Below are 19888 nucleotides of genomic sequence, written 5' to 3' on the forward strand. Positions count from 1 at the left end.
ACTTGGAAATCATTGAACAGTCTGTGCTCTGGCACCACGACATACAGAGCCAACCTTAAGAAATGGGGCTACAAAGTGGAGTCCACCACATGTGAGTGTGGGAAAGAGCAAACCACTGACCACCTATTACAATGCAGCCTGAGCTCTGCCACATGCGCAATAGAGGACCTTCTTATAGTAACACCAGAAGCACTCCCAAGTGGCCAGCTACTGGTCAAAGGGCATTTAGTATTACGCCAAGTTTTTAATTTTGTGTTTTTAAATACATTACAACTGTATCCTCAATTTGCTTCTGACATGATAAATAAATAATCCTGCTAAAAGAAAATATTGCTTTTCATCATAATACAGTTGTCCCTCAATTTTTGTGGGAATTAGGGGTGCAGGACTCTTGTGAAAGCTGGAAAAATGCCTTCTGAATCCAAAATTTCTGGTTAGCTCATATGGGGGAAGGATCAGTCTTTCAAATATCCTGATCCCAAGCTGTTTAGGTCTTTGCAGGTAAAAACCATCACCTTGAATTGAGTTCAGAAACAAATGTGAAGCTAGCATAGTACTTGAAAAAAATGGCGGTGTTCTCAAAATCCACACCTAACACAAGTCTGCCTGCTGCATTTTAAAACAACATAATGCATATAAAGTGCTGCATATTCCAAACACTTTTCAAGAGTACCCCCATGTAAAGCGCATAACAGTAGCCTAACCTGGAGATAAATAAACTATTGATCTCTGTGACCAATTTTGTCTTCCCTAAGTAAAGGTGCACCTGGTGCACCAGCCAAAGCTTGGCAAAGGTGGTTCTCCTTGCCACCATAGCCACTTGGCCTTCCAGGAGCAGCAGAGGAAGGATGTGTTCCCAGCCCCAGTTTGGTTTGCCTGTTGGCAAAAAGAGCAATTCTGTCTTGTTTGGGTTGAATATTTTTGTTATTTGTATAGAAAGATAGATTCCTGTATCATCTGTTGTAACCCCCCTCTTTTTTGCCACATTAGGGAGGTATCCCACACTATTATGACCATAGAGCCATATTTGTCTTCCTGCATCAGGACTTGTCTCCCCCCCCCCCCCCCCCCCAAATACTTTGTGTGTTGATGGATAGATATTTGCAGTGTTGTTTGTTCTCGCCTATTCCTTTACTGTCAGTTTTTCTGTGGATCTTTATGTTTAGAGTTTGCTTTTGGGCTGATGTTTGAGCCATTAATCCCCAACCCCACAAACATTTAATTTAAAGTCCCCTTAATCATCTCCCCAAGCAACTTGCCCACATTATCGTGTTGATCAAACTGAAACTCATCCATCAAAACTGACCACTTACGTGTTTTAGTTACCTCCCCAGACTCTAGCTTTGATGTAGAGTCAAAGTCAGAACACATCTGAGCAATTTTCTCTGCAAAGCATTTATCAAATTCATCACAGTGTTTTTCTGATGGCTTCTCCTCAGCAGTCTGAGTTCTAGGATGTAATAGCCTTTTAATTCCCTGAAATAGCTGCACAGGACAAGACTGAGCTAATGTAATAGAGTGACAAACGGTCATTTCTTCACTGCCCTCTTGCTACAGAGTAGACTAAAATGGGGCCCTACCTATGCTTGATTGAATTCATTCTGAGACCCTACTTGTCTACCCAAGCATTTTGTTTCAACTTTTCAGAAAACCAAGGCGCTCATTCTCTGTATCCATTCAAAGGATGGTTATGAGTGATTGTGTTAATTACCTGGGTCATTTCCCTTTTCCATTTATTAGCCAGGTCATCAACAGGATCACAAACTGCAGCAGCTGGAAAACTTTCCAGAGCATTTAGGAATCTTTCTAGATCTCTAATAGCTCATGTAGGAACCAACAATACTGTAAGGCATAGTCTTCAAAAGATTACAAAGAATTTTGAAGCTTTCAGAAGAAAGCTAAAAGCAAATTAGTCAAATGTTGGCTAGGCAACGCTACTGTTAGGAGGTTCTGTAATTAGTTAAGTGACCAGACCCAAAGGGTGCTCATCAATGGTTCCTCTTCAACCTAGAAAGAAGTGACGAGTGGAGTGCTGCAGGGTTCCATCCTGGGCCCTTTAATGTTTAACATCTTGATTAATGACTTGGATGAAGGTTTAGAGCAGGGGTCCTCAAACTTAGGCCCAGGGGCCAGATACAGCCCTCCAAGGTCATTTTCCCAGCCCCCACTCAGGGTCAATTTAAGTCTCAAACAACTTGAAAACACACAACAACAACAACAACAACAACAACAACCCTATCTCATCAGCCAAAAGCAGGCCCACACTTCCCACTGAATTACTGATAAGTTTATATTTGTTAAAATTGTTCTTAATTTTAATTATTTTATTGTTTTTAAGTGTTTTTTGCACTACAAATAAGATATGTGAAGTGTGCATAGGAATTCATTCATGCTTTTTTCAAATTATAATCCTGCCCTCCAACAGTTTGAGGGACTGTGACCTGGTCCTCTGTTTAAAATGTTTGAGGACCCCTAGTTTAGATGGTGTGCTTATCAAATTTGCAGATGACATCAAATTAGGAAAGATAGCTAATTCTCCAGAGGAAGGATAAGAATTCAAAATGACCTTAAAAAGAGAGTTGGGCCAAAAATAACAAAATGAATTTTGTACAGGAGTTGATTATAAATTGTATGATTTTAACTGTATTTGTGTTTAGATTGGCTGCAGTAATGCTGGAGCGGCCTAAGTCAGAGGAGTCATCCATGTGCGTTGCCATGGAGATCGATGCAGGAGAGAGAGAAGTGGGAGGAGCTTAGAGAGGAGAGTTTGAAAAAACGACAGTTAAAATCAGTTAGGGTTTAGGTTCAGAGGAGTGAGGAGTTAGGGTTTAGGTTTAGAGGAGTGAGCAGTGGGGAGTTAAGAGTTGAGGGTGAGGAGTTGGTAGAGGAAAGGATTAGGAGGTTGTAGCTGAAAGAGAGTGAATTGTGAAGCAAAGTTTCGAGGCTTTGGAAAGCCAGATTAAGCTACTGGAAGTTTCTTAGGCTAGAGAGGCTGATAAGGGAAACATAGCCAGTATTCTTTTAGTCTAAGGAAAGACTAAAGAATAATCTTATTAAGTATCTGATCAAGGGAGGATCAGATAAGGGAGACATCCCTGTATTGAAACTTTGTTTTGTAATAAGTGCTTCACCTCAGGAAGATACTGTGTAACCTGAAAGAGTGTAACATTCAACTAACCAAGCATTGTTCTAAGTTCTATAACAAAAGTTACGTCTTGCAACCACACGCTGTGTACTTAATAAAATTGTTAACTTTTATTTGAAGATTGCCTCAGCTCCGTCTATTCTGGGTACAAAGTGCCATTTCTCACAATATTACAACTTACCTCACGTGGTGGCAGAAACGCAGGGAAAAGTAACCAAATAAATCTACATTCTTCTCTCCAGTCACGCTACAGTATATACAGTGTAATTACTACTAAGTTATTACTTTCTTAATAAAGGAGGAGGTGCAATTGAAGGAGGTGCACCCTTCTAACTTGGTGGTAAATTTGGTTCCTAATCGGCAACCTCCATTATAAATCGGCTAGTTCTTTTTAAAATTGGGAACTGGGGTAAAATCTCCTGAATACTGGATCCTTTCAAATTGGAGGCAACAATAAATCATCTCTCAGCTCCCTTGCTTCTTTTCAAATTTCAACAAGGGCAAATGTAAGATACTACTCTTAGGAAGAAAAAAATGAAATGCAAAGATACAGGTTGGGTGATACATGAAAGGTGTCATAAGGAAGAGGGAGCAGGTTTGTTTTCTGCTGCCCTTGAAACTGGGTCTAGGAGCAATGAGTTTAAATTACAGGAAAGGAAATTCCACTTGAACATTAGGAAGAACTTCCTGATCTTATGAGCGGTTCAACAGTGGAACTCTGTGCTTGCTTGTCTAAGGTCAAATCCTAGATCATACAACTCTTCCCAGTCACTGACCTGGCATTAAGCAGCAACACTTTTTGACCTGATGGGGTTCCACTACAGATGCTCGGAATCTGTTAGTTAGATGGTAAACCAGAAGACAGAATAGCTGTGAGATGTCTCTCCCCTCACACATTTTTCCTGCATTGGTCTGTTCTACCCCCACCGCCATACTTATATCCGCCAAGCAACTCTTGTGTTTTCTGAACAGATATCAGTTTCCTAATAGCCTATCCCTAATTTAAATCCTGAGATACCATTAAAATTTGAAACAAGTAGTTGCAAACTTTTTTTACTGTACACTGCAGAAGAATCCAGTATAACAGATCATCACATGTTTTGCTGTATATCATATTCTGTCTATAAGAGAAAAGGCTGTAAGATAGCCTTAAAGTGGTTGTTAATGCAGAATAATCATCAATCATGAGAAATGTGTTGTGTGGCTTGAACGGATGGCTCCAACCTCTAATTTGATTAGTATAGCATGAATGATTACATAGGCTCATCAATTCCCATACATTCACATTTTCCCTAAGCGCCTTTGTTTCCAGCTCCTGCCCTGTTTTGCATTACTCTCTCTAGGATGCTTTAGGTCTGCAAGGTTCACTTTGCCTTTGGTGCATAGTGCCATAACTTATTCGTAAAGTGACTTTAGTTATCCGCATAGAAAAATCATGTCTGGAATGTATTTCATGTATTTTTAGTGTAACAGCTGAGAAGGAGTGGCTCATAGTTTGGGAACATCTATCTAAATCCTGCTTCCCTCCCTCTTGTTTCTCGCCTTCTTTATTTCTTCCTCATACATCAGTGACTCTCAAAGAAGATTTGTATGCCATTTGAGCTTTGTATGGTACCTAGAATATATATCTCTAGTACTCATAGCAGCAGTAGTGATCTGAGAATTGTTGATTTGTATTCTGAAGACAGGAGTAATGAAAAACATGCTACATGTTAGGGTCGCTTCTGATTCTTATAATATTTAGGATATTTCTGTATCAGAATGATTCCAGTTTGTAGGGGAAGAGCCATCAATCTGTTGCAGAGCAGATGCTTTGCTTGCAAAAGGCCCCAGGCGGAGTCCCCAACCTTTCCAGGTAGGGTTGGGAAAGACTTGGAAAAGCTGTTGCTGGTTCAGTATAAGACAACTTCCTAGATTTTTACAATTTTGTTTCTATCCTTAGTTGTTCTAATTTCCCTCTGTTGCACATATCATGTATATATGGTTTCCATCTCTTCAAAATTGTATATACACACTTGTGGATAGACAGCTACATGCCTGTGCAAATGTGGGAAACACCAAGAGAACCTTGACAAAATATTGAATTATAATTCTGAATGAATAAAACAATGATTCAGCTGTTGCCGGGCTTTAGCAGAGCTGGCAAATCACCAGCAATGATAATAGCTACCAACCGAAAGGTTGCCAGTTCGAAGCCCGGGTTGAAATGAACTCTCGACTGCCAGCCCAGCTTACTGTTTACCTAAAGCAGTTCGAAAACAGCTTGAGCTGTAAGTAGAGAAATTAGGTACTGCTAAAACAAGCAGGAAAGGTATTTTATGGCACCATAAAGAAAAAGATCAGAAAATGCCCAATGACCAAAAGGAAGGAGGAAGTCCTGATGGCTCTTCGTCATAGAGGATGGAGTGACAGTACCCCCCTGTGGCTGGATTCGAGCACAACCTCCAAGGCGCAAAAATGCTGGACATCGACACAACATACCTCCTTTCTGTTCTGTCTGTCTCTGTCCTCTGTATATATAAAAAAGGCATTGGATGTTTGCCGTGTATGTGTACCATGGTCCGCCCTGAGTCTTCTTGGGAAGATAGGGCGAAATATAAATAAAGTGTTTATTATAATTTTTATTGCCACATTTGCTGTCCTTTGATTGCAGGTTATGGAGACAATACTCATTCTACAAGAGTTTCAAGAGAGCTCTGTGTGAACCCAACTACAGAAATTCACTCTTGGAGAACTTTTGTGTTTTGTTTCAAGATACAGCATGTCAAACTTAATAGGTTGACCTATATTTTTTGTCAATGGTAGTTTACATGCAGCCCATCTCAAAAAGGAAGTATTTCGAAGTACAAAGTACATCTAATCATCAAGTAATACAGTGAAGACCAGGATTATTATTTTATGCTCCCAAATTTACATGAACTTGTCTTGGTGAAATAGCTTGCGATTACAAACAGAGTTTTCTGAAGTAGGAGACTCAAAAGCCAGTTATGCCTTTTGACTGGAATATGCGAACAATTGTGTTCCTATTCATATAATTGGTGGGGCATACCCTGCTGTGGCATTCAGTTATTTTCCTGCTGCTTAGATGTTGGCGCTTTTGTGAAATTGTCCCTGGTATTTAATTATGTCGAAAGGTGCCTTAAGCAGTATACTGTGAGCTATTCTTTCCCCCTTTTCATGTAATGTGTGGTTTGAGTTTGTTTATTCATTCATAGGCATTGAATGAGCAAGTAACAGTGTTGCCATTGTACAGAACGCAAGTGAAGGCTAGTTCTCTGTATTTATTGCTATTCTTGTATTTTGCATGGGAAACTTGGCAGGGAAGGTCCTGCTAATGTGTGTTAAGTCATATGGAAGGGAGAAGAGGCTCATTCTCGCCCAGGGATGCATGGGAGACTGATTTCTTACTGAATAGGCACCATACTGCCAATCTAAACTAGCATTGGCCAAACACTGCCACTGATACCCTGTCCGCCTTTCCTCCTCCCTCTTTAAATGTAGCTCTTCTTTGTTCTATTTCGTTTCTCTGTCTCTCACATACTCTCAAGCATAAGCAAGGCACCTAAACTTCCTTCAGGATCAATGTCTTTGCTACTTGTGCATAAGCAATATTCAGCAAAGAAATTTGTTTGGAATGGGAAAGGAAATGTGTTGTTACTTATAAGACACCTTTTTCAGTGTGAACCCCCCTAGCATTCTGTTTTGTGTTGCTTTCATCCAACCTTATGACATAGTGAATTCATGACAGCAGACACAATATTGCATTACAAATGAGAAAGAGATGTTCTTACAGATCCATGGAAAATACGAAGTGACATGATTGAGCCCATGTTCATATAGCTTCATATATCGATACTAGGTTCTGGATAGTCAGGATATTCTGCGTGACATTTAAGGTATACTTTTGACAATGAAAATGGTTGTTAAAATAGAGATTGTGGTAGTCTTTATATGCTAGATTCTTTTCAAGTGGTCTCTATATGCTAGGTGGTTTTCAGGTGTGTTGTAGTGCTCATGATCTAAGTATAAACTAGATCTGCCTGTTATTTTCTGACAGGATATAGGGCAAAATACATCATCGAATATATCCTTTTCTCCTCCTCCTTTATTGATTTTTTTTTTCTTACCTGCCTTTCCCCGTGGATCAAGACAAGACAACGTATTCTCCAGGGGAAAAAATAGGATATTAAAATACAACACATACAATTAATTATATAAAAACAATGATCTAGTTAAAACATCAGGTTAAAACAAGTGTTCCCTTTTTGCTTTTGAGTATTGTTGGGGGGAGGGGGGCAGCAATAATCACAATGCATTATTTTAGCCTGATTTGCCTGTTTGGTTTATTTTATTTTATATTATTTTATTTTAATAGTATTTATACAGCACACCCTATACCAGGACACTCTTTTTAGGACTCAGTACAGTTTTCTAGCTGCTGAAATATAATTAGGGAATTTTCACAAAGGTAGATCTGCTGCTTTGCGTCTAAATTTCTCATGTTTTTCTTCTGCTGTTGTACCTCATCCATAGCAGATAAAGGTTTTTAACTTTTTACAACAAACTTTTTTGTGTTATTTTCCCACCTCTACTTTCCTTTTCTGTGTGGCCAAACCTTATGACCTCACTTGCTGCTGTCTTGTTTGTAGAGTCGCTTCTTCTGGCTTCTAAACATAAACGAAGGGGGTTCACAATGGGATAACTTTCTTTGAAGCTGAACCCAGAGGCTGGGGTCAGTATGAGCTCCCTGCCTCTCTGTGTTGGCTGCATCCTAGAGCAGCCAGGATTACATCACAGCAGAGAAACAAAAGCCTTTTGGATGTCTGCTGCCCCCAAGAAAAACAGCCCTGACCTTTCTTCATCCTCCAACAGTCATGCTGCTTTAAAAGTTGCTTTGTTGACTCTTCCCACTGGGTGACAAAGCTTCTTGTCTGCATGCAATTAAGAAAGAGGTTTGGCCAGGAAAGAATCTTGAAGGTATCAGAAGTTTAGAATTGGGGAGGGCACGCATATATGCAAGTGTTTTTCATTGCACAATAAGCTCTGGAAAAGGCAGCGCATAACATTAATAATTTCATGGTAAATTTCAGCATTAGAAAAGAGCCACTTAAACAGGTTGTTGTGTGTTTTCTGGGCTGTATGGCCATGTTCCAGAAGCATTCTCTCCTGACATTTTGATTGCATCTATGGCAGGCATCCTCAAAGGTTGTGAGGTCAGACCTCACAACCTCTGAGGATGCCTGCCATAGATAAAAAGCAAAACGTCAGGAGAGAATGCTTCTGGAACATGTCCATACAGCCCAGAAAACGCACAACAACCCAGTGATTCTGGCCATGAAAGCCTTTGACAATACAGACATTTAAATATCTGATTCTGCAGACTGTCTCAAACAATCCTAAGGAACAAATATATTAAATCTTATCTTTCCTTTCCTTTCCAACTAGGCTTTGTTTGCCAACTTCCCAACGTCCAGCATCAGCTCTATCACTCTGTCATCAGGTTCCCGTGCCCGCAGAACATCAAGTGCCATTTCTAGTAGCCAGAAGGCCTCCACTTTGCACAAAGTAATGTCGTCCCAGAGTGCATCTTCACACTTGGTCCCTAAGCCCCCAGCAAGCCACAGGCAAGCAGTTATCAGGAAAGTGTCATCTCAGAGGATTTCCAAGTAAGTTTGTATTATTCAAACAAAATTCACTTCTGAAAAATATAGAAGAGGGAACCTGAATTGCAAATCTTTCTGATTTTTCCATGAGGACATTGATCTATCTCTATTGGACTGTGTAAGTTTTTAAGAGAAATGAAGTAAGGTTTTAAAAGCCACCCTCAGTTTTCTAATATGCAGGTGAGGGGGGAGGAATGAACACAACACAATGTAATAGCATCATATTTAATTTTTTATTTCTTTTTCTCTAGCTTTTATACTAAAACATAGCCCTTAATGGCAGCTAATAGCCATCATTAAAAAAGTAAAAACACAACAAGATGAAAATAAATTTACCAATAAAAAATGAAAATAATAACAATACATATTAATATTCTGCACAGTGAGATATTGCTTGTACTGATCAGTCTCTGTGTTAGAAAAAGGAATGCCACATGTCTTTCTTTCCAGACCATTGGTGGTGCTTAGTTGTGCACGGAAAAATTCTAATCAAACTATCTCATATTCTTCTGGAAGTCTAGTCTTCACTCTACAGAGTGATGATATGATTTGTTTCCAGAAGCAAAACAATTTTTCTTTTATAGGTTCTCTGTCCTTAAAAGTTTTGAATGTGAGAAAACAATCTGGCATTGTATCTTTCTAATGCTTTGGTGAGAGGTATAGAATTGTTACTGCTGGTAAATTTGTCATCTTTTTGTTTTTATGGAAGCCATTAAGTTGTAGCCTGGGTTTTCCTTCAACCATTTGTCATTTTGTGGCTTTTGATCAATGCTTCCTCTTACCCCTTTCTTCCCCAGACTAAACAATCCCAATCTTCTCAGTCTCTCATCATACAGAAGCCATTCAAATCTGCTCGTAAATTGTACCCTCTGTCTTTGGAGATATATGGTTGTACTATAAATCTTTGTTCTGCATCATTTCGGTGTTCTACATTTTGCTCTTCACAGGCTTTTACTTCTTTTTCTCCTCAAGTGTATTTAGAAGAATTAATTCTGAAGCACTTCTGGCAGCATATCTGTAGACAAATTCCTTGGGAAAAGTAGGAGAGGGCAAATGAAGAGACAGTAAAGTCTGACGAGAACTGTATATGTTGCAGGTGTATGATGGGTGCCTGCCAAACTTTTGTAATGACTGCATTTTTGAAGTGACAGGAATACAGAAAGATGAACTAATCATTCGTTCAGCTGTTCTAGATTATTCCCTGCCAGAATCCTGTGACTATCTGCGTTACATTTATAAATGCTTTTAAAAGTGCCTTTTTCTTTCAATCTTTAGGACTAATTTGCTTTTAGTTCAGGAGAGATTTTAGTACTAAGTAAAGTAGAAGGTATAGTGTGAAGCAGTTTGTGAGGGGATAGGTCCCAATACAGTACTTATCTGATACAACTTTGTGTCAATAGTTCTTTGTTCGATATTTCATGTGTACACTGATGACAATATATAGTTGATTTTGTAAAAAATAAGCACATTGTTTATTGGCTTTATTTAAACCGTCAGCATGTTTGATAAATAGAAGATATAAAATATCAGGGGGGAGGGGAGGACAGGGTTTGCTTTGATTTTAGGTCTGAATGGTGCAATATTATAATACACAGACTATTACTTGGGATTGCAAAAACTATAGGAACAGAAGGATGAGCTACGAGGGGCAAGAGGGGGTTTCTGGGAGTGGGGGAGCCTATAGAGGTGCTTCTGGGCAGGAAGAGAGACCTGACTGGATGGGACGGGGGGGGGGTCAGTCTCTCCCAGTTCTGTCCATCAGGTTTCTGTGTGCCGCAGCAAGCGGGGTTGGGGGGGGGGGAGTCACAGTGGTCTATCAGGATATGATCCATTTGACCAGGTGTCCCATCCAACAGTCAACCACTTTTTTTAAAAAAAACTTTTATTATAATTTACAAATGGGCAAATTTACTTAAAATGGGGGTGGTAACATTTAAGGTAAATTGTGGGAAGTAGGGGAAAGGAGTGCATTGAGGAATGGTAGGGGGGAGGGGAGGCCTGGAGAGTAGGAATATGGTAAAGAAGGGTAGGGAATAAAGATTGTAAAAAGCAGCCCATTGTGTTTTGTTATTTTTCTATTACCCTCCATGAATCCTTGAGATGAAGTTAATGACTAACTGATGTATTTTTAGTCTCCTCTTCGGCAGAATCTACACTGCCATATACAGTGTTCGCTCGCCGCTTCGTGGTTCGCTTTATGCGGACTCACCATATCGTGGTTTTTCCTCCCCTCGAGCTGTGGGGGGGGGGGGAGGAAGGAGAGGGGAGGGGGAGACAGGCACTCCTCCTTGCTGCCTCCACTGCTCCCCGCTCCTTCCTCAGAGGCCTCAGCCCAGCCTGGCAGCACCATCAATGGTGCCCAAGGGCTTCCAAGGCTGGAGCAGCAGAAGCAGCGAGCAGAAGGAGGCTCCAACCACTCGGCGGCAACCTCCTACTCGCCCCCTGTGCTACTCCCGGCTTCGGAAGCCCCTCAGGCACCAATGACAGCACTGCCAGACTAGGCTGAGGTCTCAGCCCAGCCTGGCAGCGCCATCAACGGCACCCAAGGGGCCTCCAAGGTTAGACAAGCAGAAGTGGTGAGCAGGAAGAGGCTCCGCCAGGCAGGCAGAGTGTCCCTATTTTGTGGATTTTCAATGATTGGGGAGGCTCCTGGAACCGAACCCCCGCGATAAGTGAGGGAACATTGTAATGCGTTTCCAACTGAATTATGTGACTGTGTAAATCCAGCCTTCCAGTTAGAAAAGGATTTGAAGTGGTCAGTTCAGCGAGCATAGAGAGATACACTTCTCATTGTGGGCATTCACTGACAATTTTTGTGTAATTCTTCCTAATGGGAATGAGAGACTGCATGTTGGTTCAAGCGACAAAGTTTTTAAATTGAATTCTTCTGTTAAGCAGCAAGATGTGTATTTGAAGATTCTGGTGCACTGTGCTCACGTATTGGCAGAAAGAATGTTTATCCTTATGAAATGGAATTGCAGCTCCTTGGACAGACTTTACTTAACTGCGTTTTTGTGGTTTGTGCTCTGTGACTGGCAGGAGTGTGGGAAAACCGGAAAGAAGTTCAGCATCAAAAATGCACAGAAAAGGGGGAAAGCAATAGATTCTTTTGCCATTTCAGAGCATAGTCCAATTATCAAAGACTGCAAGGAGCCATTCCGGAAATATTTTCTCAGTTGCTGTTCAGACTTTAGTTTTAGGTTCTAACTTTAATACTGCCATTTGTGCATTTGCACAGTAACTTTTGTCAATAACTTGGAAATAGGAAGTTCACCAGAACACCTGGGCATTTACTATATCCATACATTACCAATCGATTTATGCTACTATACCATTAAGTACATCTTTTCAACAAGTTAGGGATTAGAGTATCAAAGTTTTGTTTACAGAAGAGATTTCTTCAAACTAAAAAGTAATGTTGATGAAACCTGTTTCTTGAGTACTTCAAGCGCAGGGTTTTCATTTTCTCTAGACATTTTAGTACAGACTATTTGTTCCTTGTTGGTATTTCCAGCCAACTTTGGAATTCCACTGACAAGATTTCCATTACATCGCATGAGAGGAAAAGTAGGGAGATTTTTTGCTCCTTAATAGTCTCAATTTCCTGACCTTTAAGACAGGAAAAATACCCTGCATCTTATTTCATGGTATTTTTCTCCAACTTTCTTCCTTTAAAAATGTGCTTTGTTCCAAATACAAATATACTTTTAACAAAAAAGGGATAAATTATATACAACTTCAATTTTACATTTATACATAGCATTTTTGCTTGCTGGTGTCATAGTCTAAATTTCTGTGCAGTCTCCACTTCCAGGGAGTAGAGAGAGCATATCATTCAGAACAAACTGCCTGGAAAAGGGTCCCCCCCCCCCCCCACAACCCTTGGTTGCTTCTCATCTGCTATAGCAGTGTTTCTCAACCTTCCTAATGTCGTGACCCCTTAATACAGTTCTTCATGTTGTGGTGACTCCCAACCATAAAATTATTTTCGTTGCTACTTCATAATGTAATTGTAATGTAAATATCTGATACGCAGGATGTATATTCATTCACTGGACCAAATTTGGCACAAATACCCGATACGTCAAAATTTGAATACTGGTGGATTTGGGTGGGATTTATTTATGTCATTTGGGAGTTGTAGTTGCTGGGATTTACAGTTAACCTATAATCAGAGAGCATTCTGAACTCCACCAACGATGGAATTGAACCAAACTTGGCACAAAGAACTTCAATGACCAACAAAAAAATACTGGAAGGGTTTGGTGGGTATTGACTTTGAGTTTGGAAGCTGTAGTTCACCTACATTCAGAGAGCACTGTAGACTCAAGCAATGATGGATCTGGACCAAACTTGGCACAAATACTCAATATGCCCAAATATGAACACTGGTGGGGTTTGGGGAAAATAGATCTTGACATTTGGGAGTTGTAGTTGCTGGGATTTATAGTTCACCTACAATCAAAAAGCATTTTGAACCCCACCAATGACAGAATTGGGCCAAACTTCCCACACAGAACCCCCATGACCAATAGAAAATACTGTGTTTTCTGATGGTCTTTGACGACCCCTCTGACACCCCTCCTCATTACTCCCCCAGGGGTCACGACCCCCAGGTTAAGAAACACTATGCTATAGCTTTTCTGTGTTTTGAGGAGGATCTACTTAACCTAAGTCTGATCTGGAGAACTGGGGAACATCTCCCTCTGATACAGTCATATGAGTCCTCTGGATCAGACCTAAGGGTCAAGGATTGATCTTTCCCTTAGTGGGGAGCCATGTGTCCATACTAGTCATAGTCTCCAGTTTAAACAAAGAATCTGACATTTTAGTGGAGATATTTCCTAGAACAGTAATTCTATGTGAAGATGTAGCGTGCCTGGATGTAATAATAATGATAATAGCAATGATGACAACTATAATATTGTCAAACTACTCTGGGACTTCCAAATTCAGACTGAGAGTTTTGGAGCACAATACTCCTGACCTCATGATCATTGGAAAAAACAAAGTATGGATCATTGATGTTGCAATCCCAGGTGACAGCAGAATTGATGAGAAGCAACTGGAAAAGCTGACACAATATGAGGATTTAAAGATAGAATTTCAAAGACTCTGGCACAAGCCAGTAAAGGTGGTCCCAGTGGTGATCAGCCCACTGAGTGCAGTGCCTAAAGACCTTGGCCTGCACTTAAAAACAATTGGCACTGACAAAACTATCCTTGAGGCATTTTGTGGTGAAGATGACTGACATTTTTCAAAGAGAATTATGCACATAGAATGTAGGCATGACTTAAATTTATGCAAGTGGGGAAGTGGGTGGAATAAATAAAAGGGGAAAAACACAAGATGCTATCTATGGAGGGTACAAAGAGGAAAATTAAAGAGAGAAAGAACATTTAGAAATCAGGGGAAACGCAGCTGTCGGCATAAAAGAGGGAGCAGTGACCTGTGATTAACTGGAAGATCAGCAAATCCTTTGGAAAATATACATTTGGCTGCCAATAGAACTTCTAAGAGTATATGGAATTTGGAGACATTCGTCCTGGCTGGAGGAATACATTTGAGTCATCTGTGCAGTATTTGTGTATGTGCATGCATGCACACAAACACACATATAAAACATTGGGTTGAAAAAAGTATTCGAATGCAAGTTTTAAGGAGAGGGAAGGTAGTTTTGATATTCAGAATGCAATAGTAAGCAGAGATAAAATGCTTTTCTTTTGCCAAACTATCCAAGAGTTACTTCAGTTTTTAACTTTCTGAAAGACGAAGGGAAATAGTTGTGCACTTTAAAATGTATTCCTGAGTAGGTGGACACATATTTGACTATTGAAACTTTTGTGCAACTTTCTTGTAAGTTTCTAATTTGATTTAATAAATAATTGACTACATTATGTACTGGTATATCAAATTCCCATTCAATCTGCAAAATGGTGAATATATTTTAAACCTATCATTTTAAAGGGAATTTGCCTTATCCGTTCTTTTTTGTATCCTGAATCTGTGTTGTAAATGTCATTTTCCCCATTTTTATCTCTTGCCAGAATTCGGGTCTACAATTGTGTTTTCTACCATGAATAAATGAATAAGAATATTACACATATGTATATTTAAAACAAAATATTTAAATTTTACTTAGACATGTTGGATTATTTTAGTGTTTCAAGGCCATCTGGAATGTTTCTGTTCCCTTCTGTATTCACATACCCATATTTCTTCAATTGTAAGATGCAATCAATTGTAAAACACACCCTAATTTCAGCACCATCACCACCACCAAAAATGCATATGATACCTGTGATTCCAAGACACATCCCAGTTTTAAGATGTTCATATAGGAAAACAGTGCATTTTAGGATTGAAGAAATACAGTATTAAGGCATCTGAAAGGACAGTTGCTTTTATACCTAGAGTTTTCTCACACCATCAACCAAAAGCAGGCATTTAGCTTGTTCATGTGAGGGCAAAAAGTAGAGAGAATGGGATGCACACATCTAAGACTTCCCTGTTACTTTCTTCTCTCACACCATCTCATGTTTGAAGGAGAAATGCATGGCTATCTAGCCTCTGTTTAAAAAACCCCAAGAAAACATGACTTTGTCAAACTCTGGGGCAATGTATCCCACTGTCAAACTGCTCTTACCATCTGGAAACACCTAACATTTAGGTAGAATCCCTTTCCCTGTAGTTTGAATTCATTGCTCTGTGTCCTATTTGTTACTAATGAGTTAGCATTTACTGCAGAAAATTAATATCGTAATTTTCTCCCCACACTTTAATGTCAAGGAATGCTTTTCTTCGGAAATTTAATAGTATGTTAGCATCAACGGTATTTATTTATTTATTTATTTAAAGCATTTATATTCTGTCCTTCTCACTCAGAAGGGGGACTCAGGGCAGGGCACAACATAAATACGGCAAACATTCAGTACCGGAATAAAAACAAACATATAAATATAAGGATGAGAATAAGAAGAAATAAATTTCATAGCACACTGAAGATCTTTGTCAGACATGTATTTCTCCGGGCCAAGGTCAGCTCAAGTTAAAACTAGCCGCTTCTTTCGTTGATTCTTAATCTTCATTAAAATCAGTTGTATCCAGTTTAAAAGCAGATTGTTACTGATCTTAAACCCTGGTCTTTGCTCTGTTTGCACTGTGTTTCCAGAAAGTCCTTCCTATGCTGTCTGATGTGGGTGACTGAAATCTTTTCCTCTAATGCACAAGGGACCAGTGCCATATTTGGCCCCATACATTTTTTATTTCTTTCCAGAGAACTCATCAGACCAGTCCCTACTGGCTTATGGTTAGGTCTCTGGACCACCTCTTTAAGTAGTACTGCTGTAATGGGCCCAGTCTCCACTTATAACAAGAATAATTGTGTCTGGTATGGGGAGTGGGTCTGTTTAGCTTGGAGAAGAGAAAGTTAAGAGGGGATATGATAGCCATGTTTAAATATTTGAAAGAACGTCATATTGAGTAAGGGGTAATCTTGTTTTCTGCTAGATTTGTCTAGAAAGACTTGATATTTCTGTCTCCTGAATTCTAGTTTTTACCCTTCAGAAAGTTATTTTTCTTCCCAAATTTGTTTTTTTTTTTTCCTGTCTGTGCTATTTTCTGATTCAGTGTTTCATCTAACAGAGCAATCTCCACAGAAGGGGAAAAGAATGGATTCCAGAATAGCCTTGATAGTGCTACATCGTGTGAGCCACTTACAAATTCCACAGGTGAGATAAGTACTTCTTTATTGTTAATTTTTTAAAGACCAAGTTGGGGGGTGCTGTGATTTTAGCCCTGAATATGGTTTTAATCGGTTTTATGAATGTTCACTGATAATTTTTAATTAATACCATTGATGTTTGATTCTATTTTTAATGTTTGTATATTTATGTATTTTAATTCTATTGACATTTATTTAATGCAAGCTGCTTTGAGTCTCCTTTGTAGTGAGAAAAAGGGAATCATCATCATCATCATCATCATCATCATCTAATTCATTTTCACATTTTCCAGGTCTTTTGGAAGCTAGTCCCCATATTATATTTGCCAGAACTAGACCCTCGTGTGGACAAACCAGAGCTATTGAAACAGTAGTAGAGCAAAGAAGAAAAAGACCCGTGGAGGGAGGGCCGGCTTAAGGTAATGGTAGGTAAGTGCCTCCATGTTCCCCAGTAATTTTCTTCTTTAACTCTGTAATTTTACCAGCTCTGCTAAAGAAAAACCAAGAAAAGGGAAAAGGTGTATATCTTTAAAATGTGATAAGGACAGGGCTTTTTGTGATAGTTAGGCATAGCTGAGGTCTGAAACTGATAGCTGAGGTCTTACTTTTAACATTTATATGCCAGTATACTCTAAGTAAATAAAGGGATCAGTTTATCCCATGATATTGTTTTTTTAAAAATGGTCAAGGGACTGATGACTTATTTTGATTCTTTTTGGCAGACTGTCAGATCTCTGGTGATAGAAGATAGTTTGCACAACACATAGCCTTCTTAGGCCTGTCATCACATTTTCAAGCACACTCCTGAATATACCAATAGGTAGAATTCCACACTTGTGCCAAGGCAGTAGGGTGCATTTATCTCTTTTGAAAGCTTTATTGGGTAAGTAAGGGCATTCAGATCAAGGGTTGCGATAGTCCTCACTTGCAGTTTATCCTGCAATAAACAGTACTCCATTGTCTTCACTGATTTGGCGTTGGCAGCTTCTCTGATTTAAATCTATTTTCTGAGTGCGCATTGTTGAGACCCACTGCTGTGTCCCTTTTCAAAGGCAACCCTGAAACCTCTAGGGTCTCTATCAGTTAGACACTATGAGGCAAGGAGATCAAGTGCAACAGGTTTATTCAATCAAATTAAAAACTAAGTGACACTATTGTTTTAATGAATTTTACAAGGCACTATTAATGTTCTGAGTACTGAGTAATACCATAATAAATGCAAGACCTTTTGTAACTTGTAAAGAGCTTAGTTAATCATTTTGTGAAAATACCCATTTTCTTTTCAATTTATAGCGTTCAGTGTCTTTCGTGTTCTTGAGCCAAGAGGTGAAAGAATTGTCCCCAGCACATACTTTAAGATCATCTGGGGAGGCTCTGCTCTCACTTCTGCTCTGCTCTCACTTCTCAAGCATGGCTGGTGGGAACGAGAGAAAGGGCCTTCTCGGTGGTGGCCCCTTGGCTCTGGAACTCACAAACCAAGGAGATCAGATTAGCACCTACCCTTTCCATTTTCTGCAAGGAGTTAAAAACCTGGATGTTCCGCTGAGCATTTGATTAGGCAGTTCACCAGAGAATTGGATTGATCGCACCATAGCTCTTTGCACTTTCATTGCCCCCCCCCCCCCCCCAAACCTGTAATCTTGTTACTGTAAATGCCTAAGGACGTTACCCTCCCAGCTGTGACCTTAGCTGAATTGAAGCACATCTTGCACTTTCCCTGGGCTCTATCTAGAAATGATTGCATATTTCCTGATTCTTCTGCACTCAGCTCTTAATCTTTCAGCCATTATACTCTTTTTAAAATGTGTATTGCGATTGTAACATTTTTTTCTGATGTTGTTGACAATTTTATTTTTTTACATTTTATTTTATTGTGTGTGTTTTAATCTGTATTTTCAGGCTTGTCCCCTTGTAAGCCTCCCCGAGTCCCTTTGGGGAGATGGTGGCAGGGTATAAAAATAAAGTTGTTATTATTATTATTATTATTATTATTATTATTATTATTATTATTCCCAGTAAGAATCCTGCACATTTCTGATTGTGGACTGGCCTACCCATTTCTCTGTAGGCAGGAAACACGTGATAATTTTAATGGTAACTAGAAGGAGAGGAGTAAGCTTCCTCCACTCGTTTTGTTTCCTGCCTTCTCTTAATTGAAATGTGTGGCTATTGGCTCCATCCCAGTCACCATTTTCCCTTTGGTCTTTTTGCAACAACTTTCTTCTTGCCTCTTCTATTTTCCTAAAATAAAACAAAAGAGAAAGTCTTATGATCCTTCCGAATTTCCATTCCTTCTCAATCTAGCTTCTAGTACCTGCCTTTTATTCCATCCTTCCCTCCCTTACTCTACCTTTTCCATTTGGAGCAGCCATGTAAATGAAGAAGAAAGCAAGTAGCAAGCATGCAAGCAGTCAAGAAAGATGCAGAAACCTCTGCAAATCAGCAAAGAGAGCCCCAGCTCCATCATCAAAGCAGCGGGCATAGTCAGACCACACATACCTACCCTCTTGAACTAACGGATCAAACAGAGGGTGTAAGAAGCTGGGAAAAACCTGTGTTGCCTCCGAGCGAGGGAGCGTCCCTCCACACTGTGACCAAGGTGCAATCCTTTCACTCAGTCTTGAGCAGCCAGGGTCAGAGACTGTGTAGCAATAGATGTTGCAGATGGAGGGTGTGCCTATAGAGAGACGGAAAGGCAGACCCAACTCTAAAGAAGACCCGTGTGCTGTCTCTTTGGTCTTAAGGGCCTTCACTTTTATCTATTTTGACTCTCTTGGGCAAAGGAGATCAACAAGGTTTTCCCTCCTGAGCAGGTCAAAGTTAGACAACAGACTTTGGGCATAATCCAATTTAGTACTAGGACACAGGTGGCTGCCTTGGTGGTAAGATGCCACGTCTGGCTGGGCACCTGCTCTGTGGATGCCAGAACCAAGCACAACATTGTCTTCACCCTTAACCTTGCACCAAAGAGAAAATGACTTTTTACCTCACCCATAAGATGTTTTTTGCCATCCTTCATAATAGTAATCTCATGAATACAAATCCTCATTTCCATCCTCCTGCTTGTCATTTGCTTGCTATACGTGACTAAGTTGTCTTGACTTTGAAACATCACTTCAGATGACACCTCAAGTGGTTTGGCTGCATGAGTGTGAAACACCTCATTGTCCAAGGAAATTGCACATTGGGAATGTGCCTCTTTAGTCCAACTAAGAAATAAAACTATATGACAACTGGTTTTACAATAATCTTTTAAAGGTGTTCAGTGGGCCGTTTGAAAAACCATTCCTACCTTACCTCATCTTGCAGATTATGTGATCTCCAGTCTTACCTAAACCCTGGTCATTTGCTGCAATT

General features: G+C 39.8%; 1 protein-coding gene across 11 annotated transcripts in view; it reads left to right on the forward strand.

Moving 5' to 3' along the window:
• Window positions 1-19888, forward strand: part of TTLL5 (tubulin tyrosine ligase like 5) — a 149823-nt gene that overhangs the window by 122090 nt on the left and 7845 nt on the right. For 5 of the 11 annotated variants that reach the window (XM_060758169.2, XM_060758193.2, XM_060758218.2 and 2 more), the window contains 3 exons: window positions 8591-8811; window positions 16438-16538; window positions 16825-16960. In XM_060758169.2, the coding sequence (XP_060614152.2) occupies window positions 8591-8811; window positions 16438-16538; window positions 16825-16949 (447 nt within the window). In that variant the 3' untranslated portion in view covers window positions 16950-16960. Of the gene's footprint in view, window positions 1-8590; window positions 8812-16437; window positions 16539-16824; window positions 16961-17824; window positions 18156-19888 lie in introns of those variants that run through there. The other 6 variants (XM_060758202.2, XM_067462894.1, XM_060758184.2 and 3 more) reach the window with 5 other exon arrangements.

The sequence above is a fragment of the Anolis sagrei genome, chromosome 1 (genome assembly GCF_037176765.1).
Source record: "Anolis sagrei isolate rAnoSag1 chromosome 1, rAnoSag1.mat, whole genome shotgun sequence".
NCBI lineage: Eukaryota > Metazoa > Chordata > Lepidosauria > Squamata > Dactyloidae > Anolis > Anolis sagrei.